This window comes from Equus caballus, chromosome 3 (genome assembly GCF_041296265.1).
Source record: "Equus caballus isolate H_3958 breed thoroughbred chromosome 3, TB-T2T, whole genome shotgun sequence".
Taxonomy (NCBI): Eukaryota; Metazoa; Chordata; class Mammalia; order Perissodactyla; family Equidae; genus Equus; species Equus caballus.
The window spans coordinates 82966142-82989727 of record NC_091686.1 but is presented as its reverse complement, the minus strand read 5'-3'; the positions used below and the strand labels follow the sequence as shown (position 1 = coordinate 82989727).

The 23586-nt window shown below is 37.5% G+C and overlaps 1 protein-coding gene across 3 annotated transcripts in view; it reads right to left on the bottom strand.

Annotated features, from left to right (window-relative positions):
• Window positions 1–23320, bottom strand: part of PDCL2 (phosducin like 2) — a 40672-nt gene extending 17352 nt beyond the window's left edge. The window contains exons 1-4 of one of the 3 annotated variants that reach the window (XM_023638077.2): window positions 22972–23134; window positions 13679–13795; window positions 7441–7561; window positions 6565–6655 (exon numbers count right to left, since the gene is read on the bottom strand). In XM_023638077.2, coding sequence (XP_023493845.1) covers window positions 6565–6655; window positions 7441–7471 — 122 coding nt within the window. In that variant the 5' untranslated portion in view covers window positions 7472–7561; window positions 13679–13795; window positions 22972–23134. Of the gene's footprint in view, window positions 1–6564; window positions 6656–7440; window positions 7562–13678; window positions 13796–22852 lie in introns of all 3 variants that reach the window. The other 2 variants (XM_005608758.4, XM_070263817.1) reach the window with 2 other exon arrangements.
• Window positions 23321–23586: the final 266 nt, after the last annotated feature.

The window sequence follows — 23586 nt, the reverse complement described above, 5'->3', positions numbered from 1 at the left end:
CTCCCCAAAAATAAAAGTCCAGGACCAGACAGCTTCTCTGGAGAATTCTACCAAACATTCAAAGAAGATTTAATACCTATCTTTCTCAAACTATTCCAGAAAATTGAGGAACATGGAGCACTTCCTAATGCATCCTATGAGGCCATCACCCTGATCCCAAAATCAGTCAAGGACAACACAAAGTAGGAAAACTACAGGCCAATATCACTGATGAACATAGATGCAAAACTCCTCAACAAAACATTGGCAAACCGAATACAGCAATACATTAGAAAGATCATACACCATCATCAAGTGGGATTTACACCAGGGGCACAGGGATGGTTCAACATCCACAAGTCAATCAACGTGATACACCACATTAACAAAATGAGAAACAAAAACCACATGATCATCTCAATAGATGCAGAGAAATCATTCAACAAGATCCAACATCATTTATGATAAAAACTCTCAATAAAATGGGTATAGAAGGAAAGTACCTCAGCATAATAAAGGCCATATATGACAAACCCACAGCCAACATCATACTCAATGGGGAAAAACTGAAAGCCATCCCTCTGAGAACAAGAACAAGACAAGGGTGCCTACTCTCACCATTCTTATTCAATATAGTACTGGAGATTTTGGCCAGAGCAATTAGGCAGGTAAAAGAAATAAAAGGAAGCCAAACAGTCAATAAAGAAGTGAAACTCTCTTTGTTTGTGGATGACATGATCTTATATATAGATAACCCTAAAAAATCCATTGGAAAGCTACTTGAAGTAATCAACAATTACAGGAAAATTGAAGGATACAAAATCAACTCACATAAATTAGTAGCATTTCTATACTCTAATAATGAACTAACAGAAAGAGAACTCAAGAACACAATACCATTCACAATCACAACAAAAAGAATAAAATATCTAGGAATAAATTTAACCAAGGAAGTGAAAGACCTATGCAATGAAAACTACAAGACTTTCCTGAAAGAAATTGCTGATGACATAAAGAGATGGAAAGACATTCCATGCACATGGATTGGAAGAATAAATGTAGTTAAAATGTCTATACTACCTAAAGCAATCTACAGATTCAATGCAATCCCAATCAGAATCCCAATGATATTCTTCACAGAAATAGAACAAAGAATCCTAAAACTCATATGGGGGCAACAAAAGACCCCGAATTGCTAAAGCAATCCTGAGAAAAAAGGACAAAGCTGGAGGCATCACAATCCCTGACTTCAAAATATACTACAAAGCTATCATAATCAAAACAGCATGGTACTGGTACAAAAACAGGTACACAGATCAAAGGAATAGAATTGAAAGCCCAGAAATAAAACCACACCTCTATGGACAGCTAATCTTTGACAAAGGAGCTGAGAACATACAATGGAGAAAAGAAAGTCTCTTCAACAAACGGTGTTGGGAAAACTGGACAGCCACTTGTAAAAGAATGAAAATAGACCATTCTTTTACACCTTTCACAAAAATAAACCCCAAATGGATCAAAGACTTAAAGGTGAGACCTGAAACCAAGACTTCTGGAAGAAAAAGTAGGCAGTACACTCTTTGACATCAGTCTTTACAGGATCTTTTTGGACACCATATCTTCTCAGACAGGGGAAACAATAGGAAGAATAAACAAATGGGACTTCATCAGACTAAAGAGCTTCTACAAGGCAAGGGAAAACAGGATTGAAACAAAAACACAACCCACCAACTGAGAAAAAATATTTGCAAATTATATATCCAACAAAGGGTTAATCTCCATAATATATCAAGAACTCACACAACTCAACAATAAAAAATCAAACAACCCAATCAAAAAATGGGCAGGGAACATGAACAGACATTTCTCCAAAGAAGATGTACAGATGGCCAATAGGCACATGAAAAGATGCTCATCATCACTGATCATCAGGGAAATGCAAATCAAAACTACACTAAGATATCACCTTACACCCATTAGAATGGCAAAAATAATCAAAACAAAAAGTAACAAATGTTGAAGAGGTTGTAGAGAAAAAGGCCCCACATACACTGCTGGTGGGAATGCAAACTGGTGCAGCCACTATGGAAAACAGTATGGAGATTTCTCAAAAAGTTAAAAATAGAAATACCATATGACCTAGCCATCCCACTACTGGGTATATATTCAAAGAAATTGAAATCAGTAATTCAAAGAGACCCATGCACCTCTATGTTCAATGCGGCTTTATTCATAATAGCCAAGATGTGGAAGCAACCTAAGTGCCCATTGACTGATGACTGGATAAAGAAGATATGGTGTGTGTATATATATACACACATATATATACATACTATACACACACACACACACACATTGGAATACTACTCAGCCATAAAAAAAGATAAAATCATCCCATTCACAGCAACATGGATGGACCTTGAGGGCATCATGTTAACTGAAGTAAGCCAGCTAGAGAACGATAACCTCTGCATGACTCCACTTGTGTGTGGAAGATAAACAAACACATGGACAAAGAGAACAGATTAGTGGTTACCAGGAGAAAAGGGGGTGGGGGTGGGCACAAAGGGTGAAGTGGTGCACCTATAATATGACTGACAAATAATAACGTACAACTGAAATTTCACAAGGTTGTAAACTATCATAACCTCAGTAAAAACAAAACAAAAACAAAAAAATAGGACTCACTTCTGCCATTTAGCTATTTTCTGTATTTCTTATATGCTCTTTGTTCCTCAATTTTTCCATCACTGCTTCTTTTTTATTTCATTGATTTTTGTGGTGTCCCATTTTGATTTCCCTCATCTTTTGTGTATTCTTTTAGTTTTTTCTTAGTGGTTACCTTAAGGATTAAAATTAATATCTTCTAATGACCTACTGTGAATAATACCAATGTAGTTTCAATAGCATACCAACACTGCTCCTATACCTCTTCATCCCTTGCCTTTTATGTTGTTAATGTTACAAACTACATTGTCTGTGCATCCATTAACACCAATTTATCATTGTGTTATGCATTTGCCTTTTGAATCATACAGAAAGAAAGGAGTTAAAAATCAAAAGTACAATAAAACTGGCTTTTATATTTACCTATGTAGTTACCTTTACCTATGTTATTTATTTCTTCATATAGCTTTGAGTTACTGTCTAGTGCCCCCCTTTTTTTTTTTGGTGAGGAAGATTTGCCCTGAGCTAACATTCATTGCCAATCTTCCTCTATTCTGTATGTGGGACACTGTCACAGTATGGCCTGATGAATGGTGTATAGGTCCACACCCAGGATCCAAACCTGCAAACCCTGGGCCACTGAAGGGGAGTGCATAAACTTAACCACTACACCACCAGGCTGGCCCCTCTAGTGCCCTCTAATTTCAGCCTGAAGGACTCCTTTAGCTAATTTTTAATGGCAATTCTAGTAGTAAGAAACTCACTTAGCTTTTATCTAGGAATGTCTTAATTTCTCCTTCATTCTTGCACCACAGCTTTGCCAGATGTAGAATTCTTGGTTGACAGGTTTTTTTTTTTTTCTCGCAGCACTTCAAATATATCAACACACTGCCTTCTGGCCTCCAAGATTTCTAATGAGAAATGGGCTGACAAGTCTTATTAGGAGTACCTTGTATGTGACAAATTGCTTCCCTCTCACTGATTTCAAGCTTCTGTCTTTGTCTTTTGCTAGTTGATTATCATGTGTCTTTGTATGGTTCTCTGATTTATCCTACTTGGAGTTCATTAAGCATCTCGGATTTGTAGATTTATATATTTTGTCAAATTTGGGAAGTTTTCAGCCATTATTTCTTCAAATATTCTTTCTACCCCTTTCTCTCTCTTTCTTTCTGCTGGGATTCGCATGCTACATATGTTGGTTCACCTAATAGTATACCTCAAGGCTAATTAGGCTCTGTTCACTTTTCTTCATTCTTTTTCTCTTCCTCAGACTCAATAATTTCAATTGTCCTATCTTCAAATTTGCTAATTCTTTCTTCTGCTTGTTCAAATCTGCTTTCAAAGGCTCCTAGTATGTTTTTTACTTCAATTATTGTACTTTTTAGTTTCAGAATATCTTTTGGGTTTCTTTTTATAATTTCTATCTCTTTATTGCTGTTCTCATTTTGTTCATATGATGCTTTCCTGTCTTTGTCCATGTCCTCATTTACGTCTTTGAGTATCTTTAATTCAGTTGTCTTAAAATCTTTGTCTAGTAAGTCTGACATCTGAGCTTCCTTAGGTATATTTTGTATTGATTTATTTTGTTCCTTTTAATGAGCTATACTTTCCTATTTCTTTGTATGCCTTTTGATTTTTTGTTGTTGTTGAAAAGTGACTCTTGTAATGTGATAACTCTGGACATCAGATTCTCCTCCTTCTCCATGTTTTTTCAAATTATTATTATTATTGTAGGGTCTCTGTGCGAGAGATCAGCCTGAGGTATAAGTGTGAAGTCTTCTCAGGTCTTTTCTGAGCCTTCTTCTTTTCCAAGGCTTCCTAAATTCTCCCTTATATATGGTTGTTTTTGAAGGTCAAAAACAAAACAAAACCAGACATGGCTCCTTAAACCCCCTGGAAGCCACCTGAGCCAGTGAGGGGTGACACACTGGCAGCCAGTCTCTGTGCCTGTACCTCTGCATTCAGAAGCAGCAGTCTGCAATCAGAACACAGAACCTTGATATTTGAGGACAAAGTCTTTATTGCCCACCATGGCTCCTGCAAGCTGTGCCAGAAACAAAGGTGGTTTTTCAAACATCTGCCTGATGTGGGGCTGGGAGGTGGAAAATGGATAGCTGTTACACACCAAGGACTGAAATCAACCAATGCTAACTGCAATTTACCAGTCAAGCTTTATTCTATAAGCTGCAAGTGTCCAGATAGACTCCAGAGTTCCCAAGTTGTCACTTTAGACAGTTTCTGCCAGTACAATTGTTGTCTACATGGCGAGATAGATTCCTGGAGCTCTCTACTCTGCCATCTTTCCTGATGTCAACCCAGTCAGTTGTTTTTTGAAAGTCCCTCAAATTTGAGTTCCTCTAATATATTCTTATCATTAGACTGAGGTTATGCACTATTGAGAAGGAGACCACAGAGGTGATATGTCTTCCTCAGTGCATCATATCAGGAGATACTTGATGTCAACATGTACTATTGGTGATGTTAACCTTGGTCACTTCCCGAAGATGGGGTCTGCTAAAATTACACTGTAAACTTACTATTTCCTCCTTTATGATTACTAAATATTTTGAGACTACGCAAATATCCTGTTTCCATTTAAATTTTCACTCACTTACTTTAGCGTCTACCAGCAGATCTTGCCCATGGGGAATTATTACTGTGGTGTTCTGATGATGACTTTTCTATTTCCCTCATTCCATCTACGCTTATTAATCGGAATTCTTCAGTGAGGATGAGGTGTTGCTTCCTCTGAATTTCTTCACGTATTCAGCTATTTATTTATTTATATCACTATGGCCTCATGGATATTTATTTTATAATCCAATATTATGATTATTTATTGTGTTGTTCAAGTTGTTCCAACTCTGGCCTTTGTGAGGTCTCATAGTTTGGCTCCTTACTTTCTGGAACCACAAGATGCTCCAGATTCATATTGTACTTTCTCAACTCACAGTGTGGAATAAAGTGGTTATCCAAGGAACACTGGTTCCTTTTATTGGAGAATAGTGTTTATGAAACAAGAGCTGAGTGCTAAGTGTGCTCATTGCTTCTGGAGTATTGCTGCTTCCAACCCAATGCATTGGTTTTTGTTTGTTTGTTTGTTTGTTTAGATTTTATTTTTTCCTTTTTCTCCCCAAAGCCCCCCGGTACATAGTTGCATATTCTTCGTTGTGGGTCCTTCTAGTTGTGGCATGTGGGACGCTGCCTCAGCGTGGTTTGATGAGCAGTGCCATGTCCGCGCCCAGGATTCGAACCAAAGAAACACTGGGCCGCCTGCAGTGGAGCGCGTGAACTTAACCACTCAACCACGGGGCCAGTCCCCCAACTCATTGTTTTTTCATGTTAAGAAAAAATCTGGCATTCCTGGGACCAATCCTACTTGATCAGGTGATAGTATTCTTTGTTTAAACTGCTGGACTTAATTTGCTAATATTTTATGAAAAATTTTTGTGCCTACATTCATATAAGATATTTTTCTGTAGCATTCTGTTTTTTTTTTCAATTTCTTTGTCTGATTTTAGTATCAGGATAAGTTGGGAAATACATACACTTGTTCTAATTTCTGAAAGAATTTGTTTGTAATTAGTAATTATTCATTAAATGATAAAAACCCTTGACAGACATCATGCTAGAAGGAAATTTATGGCCCTCTTTTGCATGGCCTTTTATTGATATTTTCCACTTTACTCATATGTAACTTAATGAAGTTTTGCTGTGTATTATTGGACAGTTTTTTATTTAAGCAAATGCAAAAAAGTCAGGAAAAAAATTCCATCTTATATAAGTGAGTTAGTTTAAAAATTAGTTGTGTTCTATTTTTAATCTATTCTTTAGACAAAATAGGGCTTATTCTTAGATTCATCCTTACAATACTTCTTCATTCTAAAACTCCTAATTTCCCCAAATGTATCACTTTACCTATATATTTCAATAGCTTTCATATCTTCATCATCAAATTCATCTTCAGCTTCCTTCAACTGTGCAAGAGTCATCTTTTCATATGGTTTAACTAAAACAAAATAAATCATAGATAATTGAATTGTTTAAAAATTATTTTTACTTTATAGTCACATGTCTAAAAAAACCAATATATTAGATAAATGGAGATCAAGAATATCCTTTTTTTTCCTCCCCAAAGCCCCAGAACATAGTTGTATATCCTAGTTGAAGTTGTTCTAGTTCTTCTATGTGAGACGCTGCCATGGCTTGGCAACTGACAGATGAGTGTTGTGGTTCTGTGCCTGGGAAGTGAACCCAGGCTGCTGAAGCAGAACACGCCAAACTTTAACAACTAGGCTATCAGGGCTGGCTCAAGAATATCTTTAAGGTTGCAGTTTCTCCAGTATATAAACCTATTTTGTGGCCTGATCTGATATGCTTCAGGTTTGTTAAAAACGTTGTTACTCCCTCGGAGTTCACAGAATTACCAGGCTCCACTAAAAGTAGATGTGAAAATCAATTAGACCCCATAAATCTAGATTTTCCAAGTACCTCAAAATCTTGACAAATAATACATACTATATAGAATGATCAAAATAGAAGGTAATCACAAGGTAGAGAAGAAAAGCTCACTAGGTTAGATACCAGGACATTTCAGCTCTGTTATTAACTAGTATGTGACTTTCAACACACAAATTAGGAATTTTAGGTGTCAGCATGCTAATTTCAAAAGTATGGTGGGATTTATATTAAATGATTTCTAACGTCCTCTCTCCCTCTAAGTTCATGAAATACACTATCACTATTATAACTGTATTATCCCCTTCATCCAGCCCACCAAGCGCACAACTGTACCCATTGCTTCTTTCTGTAAACGTAAAACCATTTCTTCAATTTCATCTTTTGGCTCTTCTTTTGGAGGAAGAATGCCAAAATTTCTTAAAATTTCATTCCATTCTGTATCTTCATTTGGATCCTATATAAAAAATAGAAAATCTATTAACATAGTAGTACATTTTATCATGTATGCGTAAAATTGATACATAGCATTTCTAACTATGCAATTATTCATGAACTCTATAGATTAGTTTCAAAGAATACAACAAAGTGGTCTACTTTTCCCCTATTTCCCAGCACTAACAGGACTACATACTTTGATAAACAGGATACACCCTCTACCCTCAAAGTTACACTGAGATGTTTAATAAAAATCAATTTAGAACACATATATCAAATATTAATGAAATAAACTCGTAAGTCACGGAAAATTCCCTGATGACCAGAGTAGACAAAACCAATTCACACCATGCACAAATACTGTTTCGTTGCTTTTTCTACATAAGTATCCAAGACCTCCAGGTGAGCTTGCTTCTTTTCCAGCTATTTAGCTTCATAGGACTCCTGCTCCCAGGTTAAATCTTAGAAGAAGTTAGGAATCTTTCCATAGTTCAATTTCTATCTAATCATAATTTCTTTCTATGAAAGTTAACCTTGTTTTCCTTGTTACTTAGACTTTGATATTTTAGTATCTGCTTTTCCAGAAGTTGTCTGTCATATATTAACTATTGTCTTTCTAACCTGCTATCCACTTTCTCCGATGTTTCCAGAGGAAGGGAAAACTTAATTGCATACGTGAGTGGATACTGTGGCAAACAAAGTATAAGATGGCCTTGAATGATCTGCACTTTCTGGTGTTCACATCCATTCTTAATCCCCTCTCCTTGTTTATGAGTGGGAACTATGATATGCCTCTAGCCAACAGAATATGGCAAATGGGAAGGAATGTAATTTCTGTGATTACATTCTGTACGTTTGTAACTTCCATCTTGCCAGCACTCTCTCTCATTTGTAGGCATTGATGAAGCAAGCTGCCATATTCTGAGGTGCTGTATGGAAAGAACTACATGACAAGGAAAATGTAGCCAACAATCAGCCAGGAAATGAAGTCCTCAGTCAAACAGCCCTAAAAGAACTGAATTCCGCCCCCGACCATGTAAGTGAAATTAGAAGTGCATCCTTCCTCTGTTGTGCCTTCATATGAGACCTCAACTCTGGCTGACACTTTGCTTGCAACCTTGTGGGAGACTCTGAAGCAGAGGGCCCAGCTAAGCAATGCCTGGATCCTTGATCCATAAAAACTCTGAGATAATAAATGTGTTGTTTTAAGACACCAAGTTTGTGGTAATTTCTCAGGCAACAACGGATAACTAATGTAAGTATCATCTTTTTTTTTTTTTTTGAGGAAGATTAGCCCTGAGCTAACTACTGCCAATCCTCCTCTTTTTGCTGAGGAAGACTGGCCCTGAGCTAACATCCATGCCCATCTTCCTCTACTTTATATGTGGGACGCCTACTACAGCATGGCTTTTGCCAAGCAGTGCCATGTTCACACCCGGGATCTGAACCAGTGAACCCCGGGCTGCCGAGAAGCGGAACATGCAAACTTAACCACTGAGCCACCTGGCCGGCCCAAGTATCATCTTATTTATCCTCTTCATTCTATTATTTGGCAAAGTTTTGTTTTTCTATCCACACCTAGTTTTTTACTGGTCTCTCTATCCATGAGATCTTCCAGTCCCCATTTTTTCTATATGTCTTATAACAATTTAAAAAACTATCATCAGCAGGAGTTCTGCACTTGATAATGGCAGACTAGATAATTTGGATCAAGCCTCCTGCTGAGAACAGCTAGTAAAACTGAAGGAAATGGATGAAAATAAATTTAAAGGAAGTGGAGAATCAATAAGGCAGTGAAGAGAATCATGGGGAGAAGATCCTGGATGAAAAGGAGAACCAAAGAGAGGAGCATTTGGGGCCGTCCCCCTTGGATCAACTGCCAACTCTGGAAGAGGTCAAGAGGCTGAGAAATTGAATAAAAGTCCACAAATTTGAGCACAGTGACCAAAGACAGAAATCAATAAGAAAACAGTAACTAGGAGATCATCATATATTTGGGAATTAAGAAAAAATTTTCTAGGGCCAGCCTCGGTGGCCTAGTGGTTAAGTTCGGTGTGCTCTGCTTTGGTGGCCCAGGTGTAGTTCCCAGGTGCAGACCTACACCACTCGTCAGCAGCCATGCTGTGGTGGTGACCCACATACACAAAGAGGAAGATGGCCAATGGACGTTAGCTCAGGGCAAATCTTCCTCAGCAAAAACAAAACAAACACACAAAAAAAGAAAAGAAAAAATTTTCTGAATAATCCATGGGTCAAAGAAGAAATCATAATGGGAATTAAAAAGCATTAGGAATTGAATGACAGCAATAAAGCCACATATCAAAAATACGTGAGCTGCGACTAAAGCAGTTCATAAAAGGAATTTTATAATGCTAATTTAACATATTAGAAAATGAAGAACAGTTAAAAATTAAGATACAAGCATCCAACCTAAAAAGTTGGAAAAAGAATATCAAAATAAATCAAAGGTAGAAGTAAGGAAATAATAAAGGTGAAAGTAGAAACTCATGAAATGAAAAATAAATATATAACAGAGAGGTTTAACAAGGCCACAAATTGGTTCTTAGAGAAGACTAATAAAATTGGTGAACACTTGCCAAGAATGACCAAAAAAGAGTGAGAAGGCACAAATAACCAATATTAGAAATGAAAAAGAGGAGCTCCTGATAAGTAATACAAACATTTAAAAAGAGGATCCTCTCTATTGTATTTTGCTCATTTTTTTTCTACTTTAAGTTGGAAGCTTAGATCATTGACTATAAACCTTTCTTCTCTAATATAACCACTTAAAGCTATAAATTTCCCTTTAACAAATTCTTTAGCAGCATCCTACAAATTTTGGTGTGCTGTATTTTTATTATCATTCAATTCAAAATATTTCTAATCTCACTTGTAATTTTTTTTTTCTTTTTGGTGAGGAAGATTGGCCCTGAGCTCACATCTGTTGCCAATCTTCCTTTTTTCGCCTGAGGAAAATTGTCCCTGAGCTAACATCTGTGCCAACCTTCCTGTTTCGTACGTGGGATGCCACCACAGCATGACTGGATGAGTGGCGTATTGGTCTGCACCTGGGATCCAAACCTGAGACCCCTGGGCTGCCAAAGTGGAGCATGTACACTTAACCACTACTCTACTGGGCCACCCTCTCACTTGTAATTTTTTACTGACATTTTTATTACTTGGAAGGATGCTGTTTAATTTTCAAATAATTTGGGCTTTCTAGATATCTTATTAATAATTTCTAATTTAATTCTGCTTGGTCAGAAACATACTTTTTAAAAATTTCAATTTTTTGAAATGTATTGACTTGTTTTATGACCCAGCATATGGTTTATCTTATTGACTGTCCCATGTGTGCTTGAAAAGAATGCGTATTCTGCCACTGATGGGTATATTTCTGTACAAATCAATGGACGGTTAACAGATTTGTTCAGATCTCCTATTGTGTTAGTGATTTTTGTACCTAGTTTTTCTACCAATTACTAGGAGAAGGGGTGTTAAAATCTCAAATTATCATTGTGGATTTGTCTATTTCTCCCTTGAATTCTGTCAGTTTTTGCTTTATGTGCTTGAAGCTTATTATGAAAATACATGAATACACAAATACAGCTATATTTGTGATAGATACCTTCCTGATGAATTTCTCTGTCATTATAAAACGTTCCTTTTTATTTCTAGTAGTAATCCTCAACTTGATGTGTTTTGTTTGATACTAATACAGTTTCTCTAGCTTACTCCTAACTACAGTTTAAATAGCATGTCTTTTTTAATCCTTTTACTGTGTCTTTGTATTTAAAGTGTCTCTTTTATCAATATTTTGTTGTGTCTTGCTTTTTTAATCTATTCTGACAATCTCTACTTTTTAATTGAAGTGTTTAGTCCATTTGCATTTAATGTAATTGTTAATATTAGATTTAGAGCTACTATTTTCCTGTTTTCTATTAGTCTCATTTACTTTTTTCTCTGTTCCTTTCTTGCCTTCTTTTGATAAACTAAATATTTTTTAGAAGTCCGTTTTTTGCAACTGGCTTTTTAGGTATATACCTTTGCATTATTGTTTTAATAATTGCTCTAGAAATTATAGTGGGTTCTTTAATTAATTACAGTCTACTTAGAATTAATATTGTTCTACTTTACATAAAATATGGGAACCTTGCCTAGAATAGTTCCATTTACCACTATCCCATCCTTTGCCTTATTGCTGTTATATGTATTAACATCCACATATATTTAAATACCCGTAATAGAGTGTTACAATTTCTGCTTAAGCAATTATGTTTTAAAGGAAATTAAGAGATAAAGCATATTTAGTGTTTAGTATTTACCCACATATTTACCATTTATGGTGCTCTTCACTCCTTACTTTAGATCATTTTCTACCTGGTCTCATTTCCCTTCAGCCTGAAGAAACTCCCTTTAGCATTTTTGCTGACAACTAATTCTCTCAGTTTTCATATTTCTGAAAATGCCTATTTTCCCCCCCAGTTTTTTGATGGTTAGTTTAGCTGGATATAGAATGTTCATTTGACAGTTTTCCCCTCCAGCATTTAAAGAATTTTAAAGGCCTCCTGGACTCCATTATTTCTGATGAGAAGTCAGCTATCAATCGTATTACTGTTCTCATGTATGTACATAATATACACATCTTAATATCACATCTTTTCTCTGGATGTTTTCAAAATTTTATCTTTGGATTTCAGCAGTTTGTCTATGTGTGCTTGGTGTGGTTTTATTTATATTTATCCTGTTTGGGGTTCCCTGAACTTCTTAGATCTTAGTTTATGTCTTCCCTCAAAATTTGGACAATTTTGTGCACTATTTCTTTAAAATTTTTCTGTCCCCATCCTTCCTCTCCTTCTAGGATTCCAGTTACCACGTGTTGCATGTGTGTTAACCATCTATTCCAGTTACATGGATGTTAACCCATTTAATAATGTCCCCTCAGTTCCCTGAATCTCTATTCATTTTTCTTTAATGTTTTTCCTCTGTTCTTCAAATTGGACACTTTCTACTGAGGTATCTTCAAATTCCCTGACTCTTCTGCCATCTCCAATCTGCTGTCAAGCCTGTTCAGTGAATTTTTAAATTTTTTTATTTGCTGATCTTTTTGGTTGTAGGATTTCCATTTGATTATTACCATTTCTATTTCTCTGCTAAGATTTGCCCATCTGTTAGCTCATTTTCCTTTAAGTCCTTGAATGTATTTATAATAGCTGCTTTAAATTCTTTGTTTGCTAGTGTCAACATCTGGATAATCTTAGAATCAGTTTCAACTGACTGCTTTGCTTTTGAATATGGGTCACATTTTCATGTGTTGTCTCTTTTTTTCTCTTTGTCTAATTTTTTTATTGTATACTAGATATTGAGGATGATACATCATAGAGATTCATGATTCTATATGTTCCTCTGGAGTGTGTTGACTTTTATACTTGTAGGCAGTTAACTTGGCTAGGTTCAAACACCAAACTATTATTATTGAAACGGGAAGCAGCTGAAACCTCAGGTCAGCTCAGTTCTTTCACCTTCCAGTGGCTGCTTTCTACCAGGCTCCTTGGAGTCTCCTATATACATATGCAGTTTAGCTGACAATTAAGGATTTGAGTGGATTTTATAAGTAGAATTTAAGGATCATCCCTTCTGCATGACTTTCCTTTCTGAGACTTCCCCACAATTCTCCCACAACTCTACTAGGCCAGAACTTTGCCCTCCAATATCTCTATCTATTAGCACATGGTTTTCTGCCACCTTGCACCATGTGATTGTGAAACGCCCTCAGGCACTCGACTGCATCTAATCTTCCTTTTAACCTATTGTGATGGTTTTAAAATATGTTCACAAATTCTTTCACCCTCCTCTTTTGAGAGGTGAAGCTTAGTCTTCCTCTCATTGAGTATAGACTGGACCCAGTGTCTCACTTCTAATAAACTGAAAATGTGATGGAAGTGACACTGTGATTTCTGAGACTAAGTCATAAAAGGCACTGCTGCTGTTTCTTCCTCTTACTCTCTCTCATCACTTACTCTGAGGGAAACCAGTTGCCACGTTGTTAGGACACTCAAGCCTATGTTAGTCTGCTGAGGCTGCCATAACAGAATATCACAGACTGCGTGGCTTAAACAGAAATTTGTCTTCTCACCGTTCTGGAGGCTGGAAGTCCAAGCTCAAGGTGCCAGCAGGGCTTGTTTCTGGTGAGACCTCTTTTCCTGGGTTGCAAGTGGCCACCTTCTTGCTATGTCCTCATATGGCCTTTCCTCTGTGCATGTGCAGAGAAAGAGCATGCTCCAATGTCTCTTCCTCTTCTTATAAGGACATCAGACCAATCAGATTAGGATCCCACCCTTATGACCTCATTTAACCTTAATTATCTTCTCAAATGTCCTATATCCAAATATAGCCACATTTGGGGGGAGGGGGACCAAAATTCATTCCATAATACAGCCCTATTGAAAAGTCCAAGTGGTGGTAAACTGAAGCCTCTTGCCAACAGTCATGTGAGTGAGCCATGTTGGAAGTAAATCCTGCAGCCCCAGCTGATGCCTTGATTGTAATCTCATTAGAGACCCTGAACCAGAACCACCTGGCTAAGCCTCTCACAAATTCCTGACCCCAGAAACTATGAGATGATAAATATTTGTTGTATTAAGCTACTAAATTTTAGGATATTTAGTTACATAGCAATAAACAACTAATATACCTATCCATTCAAGGTGTTTTCTTTCTTTTAGGAAGTTTTATTAAAAAAAATAATCAGAGATATAGAAAAATATTTCCCTTCAAAGATGTTCAGTGCAGCAGTATTCATAATAGCAAAATTTAGAAACAATTTTAGTTTCAACAAAGGAATTAGAAGTCCATTCAGTTTGCTATTTCAGTGTTTATAGTTTCCATTTCTAGAAGTTCCTTTCCATTTTTTATCTGTTCATTCTTGATGGTTTCCTATATAAATTCATCTTTGTAATGTCATTTCTATTTCTTTGAACACTTCATAACAGGTATTTTTATATTCTGTATTTGTTAATCGCAAGTTACGCAATTCTTAGGAATTGAAATCTGTTGTTTCTTGCTTTTGTTTAACGTTCAGAGTAGTCCTCTTGTGTAATCCTTTTAAGATCCTATTTCTTTTAAAATGTGAGAGTTTTCTGGGTCAAGCAGGGAGAATTTCCTCCAAAAAGGGTTTGCCTCTGCTATCAGCCAGGAGTACTATTTCTCGGTCACCAAACCTCTTAAGCCTCCCTAGAGGAATTTTGCTTATAGAGAAAGTTTCACCCTCAACTTCTACTCCTTAATACATTTCCAGAGGTCAATGTATTGCTTAGTATTTAGGCCTCAGGGAACCCTTCCTTGCTGCCTGCATGTCTGAAAGGTCTCTCCACCTCCTCAACTCTTTGCTGCTCCAGCCACGAGTCCTGCTTCCGTTCATCTGATCTTAGTGATCCCTTACTCTGACCCTGGATGTTCCCAACCAGACCATGATCAGTCTTCCACTCTGGGCTCAATTCTTATTTGTTTGTTTGGAGTTGGGGTGGGGGTGCTCCCAAAGACCTCTGTGAAACCAGCAAGGCTCCACAGAAGGTGTTTGATTTTTTTTTTTTTGGATTGTGAGTATTTGTTGTAGATTATGACAGTTCCTCAAAGCTCACAATTATTTGTAACTCAGAAGCAAAACTTCCTTTTCTCTTTTGTGGTTTATCCATCCATTTATGTTCAACTGTCTGTATCTACATGTTTTAGACATATCTTATAAATAGCATATAGTTAGAGGGGTTTTTGTTTGTTTTTAATCCAGTCTAAAAGTCTTTGTCTTTTAACTAGAGCATATAGTCCGTTTGCATTCTATGTAAATACTGACATATTAGATTTAATTCTACCATTTTTATTTTGTGCTCTCTGTACGTCCTGCCTATTTTATGTTTATAATACATCAACTCCATTTACCCCGTTTCCAACTATATGTTACTATCTTTGTCAGTTCAGGATGCTGTAACAAATTACCACTGACTGGGTGGCTTAAAAAACCAGAAATTTATTTCCACGGTTCTGGAAGCTGGAAGAGTGAGATCAGGGTGTCAGCATGGTTGAGTCCCAGGGAGAAGCCTCTTCTAAGTTGCAAATGGCCGCCTTCTGCTTGTAGCATTACATGGCTGAAGGAGAGTGAGCTAGCTTTCTGGCCTCTTCTTAAAAGAGCACTAATCCCATTCATGAGGGCTCCACCCTCATGAGTTCATCACCTCCCAAAGACCCAACCTCCAAATACCATCACATTGGGAATCAGATTTCAACATACGAATTTGGGGGGGAAACAAATATTCAGACCATAACAGTCACCCTTATGTAACTCATATTTTATTTCTATATTTTTTCTTAACCCAGCAATACATTATCATTATGAATATTGTTATTATATTTAGTCAATGTTTCTTTAGATTTACTCATATTATTTGCCACTTTCTTCTTCATTCCTTATTGAATCTCAGATTTTCCATGTGGAAACAATCTTTCAGCCTGGAGTACAACCTTGAGAATTCTGCTTAGTCAGGACCTGCTAGGGCATTATTCTCTCAATTACCTTAAGCATGTTTTTATTTTGCTCTCTTTATAAAAATAATTTTTCTGAGTATAGCTTTTTTCTTTCAACACATTGATTATATTGTTTCACTACCTTTTGGATCCACTGTTAATGTTGAGAAATCAGCTGTCAACCTCTTAGACTTTTGAAGATAATCAGTCTTTTGCCTAGCTGTATTTGAGATTTTTCTCTGCAGCTTTCTGAAGTTTTGCCATGATGTATTTAGCTGCGTGTTTCTTTTCATTTATCCTGTGTGGATTCACTGGGCTTTTAGAAACTGTAAAATGGTACCTTTCAACAGTTCTAGAAAATTCACAGCAATTATCTCTTCAAATATCCCTTTATCTCTTTCTCTTTCACCTCTGCATCTGAGATGCCAACTTAAAATGCTAGATTTCTCCTTACTCTTTTTGGTATTTTTCCATATTTCCATACTGATTTACCTGATAAACCTATCCATTGATATTTTTGGTTTCTTTTATTGCAGTTTTTCATTTCAAGAAGTTCTATTTAGCTCTTTATCAAAAAATTTTATTGTGATACAAAGAACTCACACAACTCAACAATAAAAAATCAAACAACCCAATTACAAAATGGGCAGGGGACATGAACAGACATTTCTCCAAAGAAGATATACGGATGGCCAATAGACACATGAAAAGATGCTCATCATCACTAATCATCAGGGAAATGCAAATCAAAACTACACTAAGATATCACCTTACACCTGTTAGAATGGCAAAAATATCCAAAACCAAGAGTGACAAATGTTGGAGAGGCTGTGGAGAAAAGGGAACCCTCATACACTGTTGGTGGGAATGTAAATTGGTGCAGCCACTATGGAAAACAGTATGGAGACTCCTCAAAAAGTTAGGAATAGAAATACCTTATGACCCAGCCATCCCACTACTGGGTATCTATCCTAAGAACCTGAAATCAGCAGTTCCAAAAGTTCCATGCACCCCTATGTTCATCGCAGCATTATTCACAATAGCCAAGTCATGGAACCAACCTAAGTGCCCAGCAACTGATGATTGGATAAAGAAGATGTGGTATATATATACAACGGAATATTACTCAGCCATAAAAAAGGACAAAGTCGTCCCATTCACAACAACATGGATAGACCTTGAGGGGATTATGTTGAGTGAAATAAGCCAGACAGAGAAAGACGAACTCTGTATGACTCCACTCATAGGTGGTAGTTAACATATGGACAAAGAGAACTGATCGGTGGCTGCCAGGGGAATGGGGGGTGGGGGGAGGGCACTAGGGGTGAAGTGGTGTACCTACAACATGACTAATAATGATGTACAACTGTAATTTCACAAGGATGTTAACTTTCATAACCTTAATAAAAAAAGAAAAAAAATTTTATTGTGGTAAAATAATATAAAATTTACCACTTTAACCATTTTTAAGTGTCCAGTCTAGTGGCATTAAGTACATTCACACTGTGGTGCAACCATCACCACCATCCATCTCCAGAACTTTTTATCATCTCAAACTGAAATTCTGTCTCTATTAAACAATAGCTCCTCATTCTCAAGCTGCACCCCTAGCCTTGGTATCCACTATTTTACTTTCTGTCTCTATGTATTTGACAATTCTAGCTACCTCATGTGAGTAGAATCATACAATATTTGTCCTTTTGTGACTGCTTTATTTCACTTGGCATAATGTTTTCAAAGATCATCCATGTTGAAGCATGGATTAGAACTTCCTTCCATTTTAAAGCTGAATAATGTTCCATTGTAAGTATATGCCATGGTTTGTTTGTCCATTCACCCACTGTTGGACATTCAACCACTGTGGGTTGTTTCCACCTTCTGACTGATGTGAATAACGCTGCTGTGAACATATGTGTACAGGGGCTGGCCCTATGGCCGAGTGGTTAAGTTTGCATGCTCTGCTTCAGTGGCCCAGGGTTTGCCAGTTTGGATCCTGGGCACAGACCTATACACCGCTCATCAAGATATGCTGTGGTGGCATCTCACATGGAGGAACTGGAATGACTTACAACGAGGATACACAACTATGTACTGGGCCTTAGGGGGAGAAAAAAAAGAGGAAGATTGGCAATAGATGTTAGCTCAGGGCCGATCTTCCTCACACACACAAAAATAAGTATACAAATATCTGTTTGAGTCCCTGCTTTCAATTCTTTTGAGTATATACCTAGGAGGGGAATTGATAGATCATATGATAATTCTATATGTAACTTTTTGAGGAACTGCCCTAATGTTTCCCACAACAGTTGCACCATTTTACATTCCCACCAATGCACAAAAATTCCAATTTCTCCTCATCTTCACCAACACTTGTCATTTTCTGTTTTTGATAATAGTTATCATAATCAGTGTGGTCTCTCATTGTGATCTTGATTTATATTTCTGTAATGATTGATGATATTGAGCATCTTTTTTTGTGCTTATTGGCCATTTGTATATCTTCTTTGGAGAGATGTCTATTCAAGTTCTTTGCCCATTTTTTTAGAGTGGTTTTAGGTTCACAGCAAAATTGAGGGGAGGGTACAGAGATGTCCCATATACCCCTGTCCTCATACATGAATAGCTTCCCCCATTATCAACATCACCCATCAGAGTGATACCTTTGTTTAAAGCAAACTCCTCATTTAAAGCCAAAACAAAACAACAATGCAAAATTTTTTATTAAGATTTTATTGTTTTAAGCAGTTTTAGGTTCCCAGCAAAACTGAGGGGAAGATACATAGATTTCCAATATGCCACCTGCCCCCACACATGCATAGCCTCCCCCATTTTCAACATCTCCCACCAGAATGACATGTTACAAGTGATGAACGTACACTGACATATCATAATCATCCAAAGTCCATAGTGTGTAGTATGGTTAACTCTTGATGCACATTTTACCAGTTGAATAAAATGCATCATGGCATGTATCCATCATTATGATATCACACAGAGTATTTTCACTGCCCTGGAAAAGCTCCATGCTCTGCCAGTCAGCCCTCCCCCTGCCAACCACTGATCTTTTTACTGTCTCTTTAGTTTTGCCTTTTCCAGAATGGCATATATTTGGGATTGTACAATATGTAGTATTCTCAGATTGCCTTCCTTCACTTAGTAATATGCATTTAAGGTTCTTCCATGTCTTTTCATAGCTTGATAGTTCATTTCTTTTTTAGTGCTGAATAATATTCCATTATCTGGATGTACCAAAGTTTATTTATCCATACACCTACGGAAGGACATCTCAGTTGCTTCCAAGTTTTGGCAGTGATGGATAAAGCTGCTATAGACACCTGTGTGCAGGTTTTTCTGTGGACGTCGTTTTCAACTCCTTTGGGTAAATACCAAGGAAAGCAATAGCTGGATTATATGCTAAGAGTATGTTTAGTTTTATGAGAAACTTCCAAGTTATCTTCCAAAGGTTCTGCACCATTTTGCATTCCCACTAGCAATGAATGAGAGTTCCTATTGCTCTACATCCTCTCCAGTATTTAGTGTTGTCAGTGTTCCAGATTATGGCCATTCCAAAGGCGTGTAGTGGTCTCTTGTTTTAATTTGCATTTCTCTGATGTAGATGTGAAGCATCTTTTAATATGCTTATTTTTAATTGGTTTGTTTGTCTTTTAATGTTAAATTTTAGGAGTTCTTTACATATTCTGGATATTAATCCTTTATCAAATAGGCCATCTGAAAATGTTTTCTCCCATTCTGTGGTTTGCATTTTCACTCTATTGATAGTGACCTTCGATGCACAAAAGTTTTAAATTTTGATAAAGTCCGATTTATCTATTTTTTTCTCTTGTTGCCTGTGTTTTTGGTGTCATATTCAAGAAATCATTGCCAATCGAGTGTCATGACAATTTCCCCCTATGTTTTCTTCTAAGTGTTTTATAGTTTTAGTTCTTCTAGGTCTTTGATCCTTTTTCAGTTAATTTTTGTTTACCTTTGGAGTTAGGAGTCCAACTTCATTCTTTTGCATGCGGATACCCAGTTTTCCCAAAACCATTTTCAAAAAGACTATCCTTTCACTTAAACAGTCTTAGCACCCTTACTGAAAGTCATTTGACCATATGACTGTTTCTTTCTGGGCTCTCCATTCTATTTCATTGGGCCGTCTGTCTGTCAGCACCACACTGTTTTGATTACTGCAGCTTTGTGGTATATTTTGAAATCGGAAAGTTTGGGTCCTCTAACTTTGTTCATCTTTTTCAAGACAGTTTTGGCTAATTGGGGTCTCAAGACTTCATATGAATTTTAGGATGAGTTTTTCTATTTTTACAGAAAATGTCACTGGGATTTTGATAGAGATTACATTAAATCTGTAGATTGCTTTGGGAAATATTGACATCTTAACAATAATAAGTCTTCCAATCCATGAATGTGGGATATTTTACACCTGTTTATGTCTTCTTTAATTTCTTTCAGCAATGTTTTGTAGTTTTCAGTGTACAAGTCTTTTGCCTCCTTGGTTATATTTATTCCTAAGTATTTTATTCCTTTTGATGTTATTATATATGGAATTGTTTTCTTAATTTCCTTTTGGATTATTTATTGTAATGTATAGAAATGTCTTCATTAAATTTTTAAGGTCACTTTTTATAGTCTCCTACTCCCTGCAGATAATTTCAATCTGGTCTTTTATTTTTTAAAACATACTAAGTGTAGTTATTTTATGACCAGTTTCTGATCATTCTGATAACTGAAGTCTCTGCACGTCTGTTTTTGTTGGTTCATGCTCATGGCCCTCTGTATCCTTGTGTGCTTGGTTACTTTTGACTGCTTTCTGCTTGCTGTCCTTGAGAACTTATCTGTGGGAATTCTTTGAAGCCTAAAATAAAATTGTCCTCCTCCAAGGAGGATTTGTTATTTCTTCCAGGCATTTATGGGCACCATGGTATATAACTAATTTATGTCAAATTCGTAGTTTGAAGTTTGCTGGACCACTCAGATAATACGCCTAGGTTGCAATCTATGTAAGAGCTGTCCTGGGCCACTACTTCTTGGGGACAGGCTTTATTACTCTTCTTTTTCTCCACTCCTCCACTAAACATCAAGACAACCTTCCCTGAATTCCCCTAGACATGAGTTTATCTCTGGTTCATACTCCTATCAGTCTCTCATCCTTTGGTGGACCACACACTCTGGTTTCTCCTCACCGGGAGAGTATACCTAGGACCAAAATGCAAATTACTAATGCCCTCAGGGTAAAAGTGGCTTTGGAGCTCTGGAAATCCATTCACCTGGTTTTCCATTTTTCCTTCAATTTTGGTCTCATAGTTACTATTATCATGTCACCTCTTTGATGCTTTTAAGGCAGAAGTTTTACACTCTAGCCAGCATTTTTACTTGTATTCAGCAGGAGAGCTGGTCCAAATAACCTAGCCCACTATTATCAGAAATTCCAGCAATTATGTTTTTTAAAAACCCTCCCTACCATCCTCTCTCTCTTTTCTCTCTCATAGTCAAACTTCTTAAAATAATTGTCTATATATGCTGTAACCACTGCCACCTCCCATTCACTCTTCAACCCACTCCAAAGGTGGCTTCTGCCTCAAATATTCCTTTCAAAACTGCTCTAGCTAAGGTCACCTATGAGCTCTATGTTGCAAATATCAATGGATAGTCATTGCATTTGATCCCTTAAGCAGAATTAGAGAGAGTTTGTCATTTTTTTCTTGTTAAAATACTCTTTCTTGATATTCATGGCAGCACATTCTTACGGTTTTATTCATATCTCTCTGACTGCTCTTCCCTAACTGATTCACTGCAATGGGATTTAACAGTAAACGCTCTATATTCTGTTCTTCCCTTCACTTTTAGAAATTATCTGAGAAATTTTACCTAACAGACATAGGCACCACAATCTATTTGTAAAAACTATTATGGTATTTATCATGCCATCAATAGTTATATCTCTTTAAAGCTGTTTCAGAACAAGTCCATAACTAAATATAAGCCTTGAGTGAGTAACTGGCTGTTGAATAAATCAATGAATAAACAAATGAGCAAATGTTAATGTGGTGTTGCCTTCACTCTCAATTATATTTTGGCCAATTTCTTGAAAAGCAGGTGCAAATCAGGGACAAATTTGCAATGTTTTTACACACTGGATAAAATGTACTTCCTAGGAACCTATTATTAACACAAAAGGTCCATCCATTAAAAATTACATGTAACTTACATTCAAAATACCCTAATAAGTTATACAGTGTATACGAATACCAAAATTAAATATGTAAAATAAGAAAAATCACAGGGGTTTTAATTTGGGAGAACTAGTGGGAAGAAGCTGTTTCTCTAAGTCGGAAAGTGATCATTTTACTTGCTAAAAAAAGAAACAAAAGGCTCTGGTTAATAAGGTAGCTTTAGACAGAGGAGCAGCCTTCAAAGGAATAAATGGAAGTCTAACAGAGCTTTTGCCATCAGGTAGGGACACTCCAGGGACAACTGGTCTTTCTCACAACAGATGCGACTACTAGGGTTTCCCTTTTGTTCTTTTTTTAAGGTAGTGGGGCAGGATACTTAAATTGAATTACACTTGCGCTAAAGTTGCTGGTCTGTTTCTTAAGTCAGAAATGGTGCAGCAATAAGATTTCCAGGATTCGGGCGTGAAACGCAACCCCGAACAACTCTGAACGCTTCCTCCGGCGACAAACCAAAGTCTTGAGCGTTGAAAAAATGGCGTTCTCCTACAGTTAATTTGGATTTCTCTCAAATCTTGACAGAGACGCACGCAAAATTTGGCTCTTACCCCGAAAAGATGTTCGAACCTAACTCCTGTGGGCCGCCCTCCCCATTCGTGCTCACCCTCGGGCCCAGCCCGGTAACCCAGCGGGGACCCCAGAGTGGCCGGCGGGCCTCGACCCCCACCTGCATGGTGTCCCGCCTCGCCCCTCACGCGCCTGCGTCGTCCGGCTCCTGGCGAGGGCCTCCCGACTCTGACCCGGCCTCCTCCAGCCGGGAAGGGAGCCTGGCCCAGCCTAGCGGTTTCCACTGCTCCCGCCGAGGGCGAGGCAGAACAAGAACCGGGCGCAGCTCTGTTGCCAGGCAACGCGGAGGCGTGGCTGTGAACAAGGACGCACCAGGTCTTGGGGTATCTATCCCAAGCGGTGCCATTCCGGTTTGCCGTGTGGTACTGGTGCTGGCATTCCTCCCATCTTTCCCTCCACTATCACCAAATCAACGCGTTGTTTCCGAGCCTCTGGCACTCGTCAACCCCTGAGTCCTGTCTTCATGGAGAAATAACAAAATAGTGGGGAAAGAACCTTTCAGAGGAGGAGTTCTTAACCTGGAGCCCATAGCCTGTATTTGGATAGATTTCAGGGGATACCTAGCCCCAGCCCTCAATTCTACTCATAATTTTGTTGGATGTGTACATTTTTGGGGAAAGTTAAGGACCAGAGCTTTCATCAGATTTTCAAATGGCTTTCCACTCTCATCTTATAAACCCACTGCCTTAGGAGACAGGAGCTCTGGCTTTAGGTA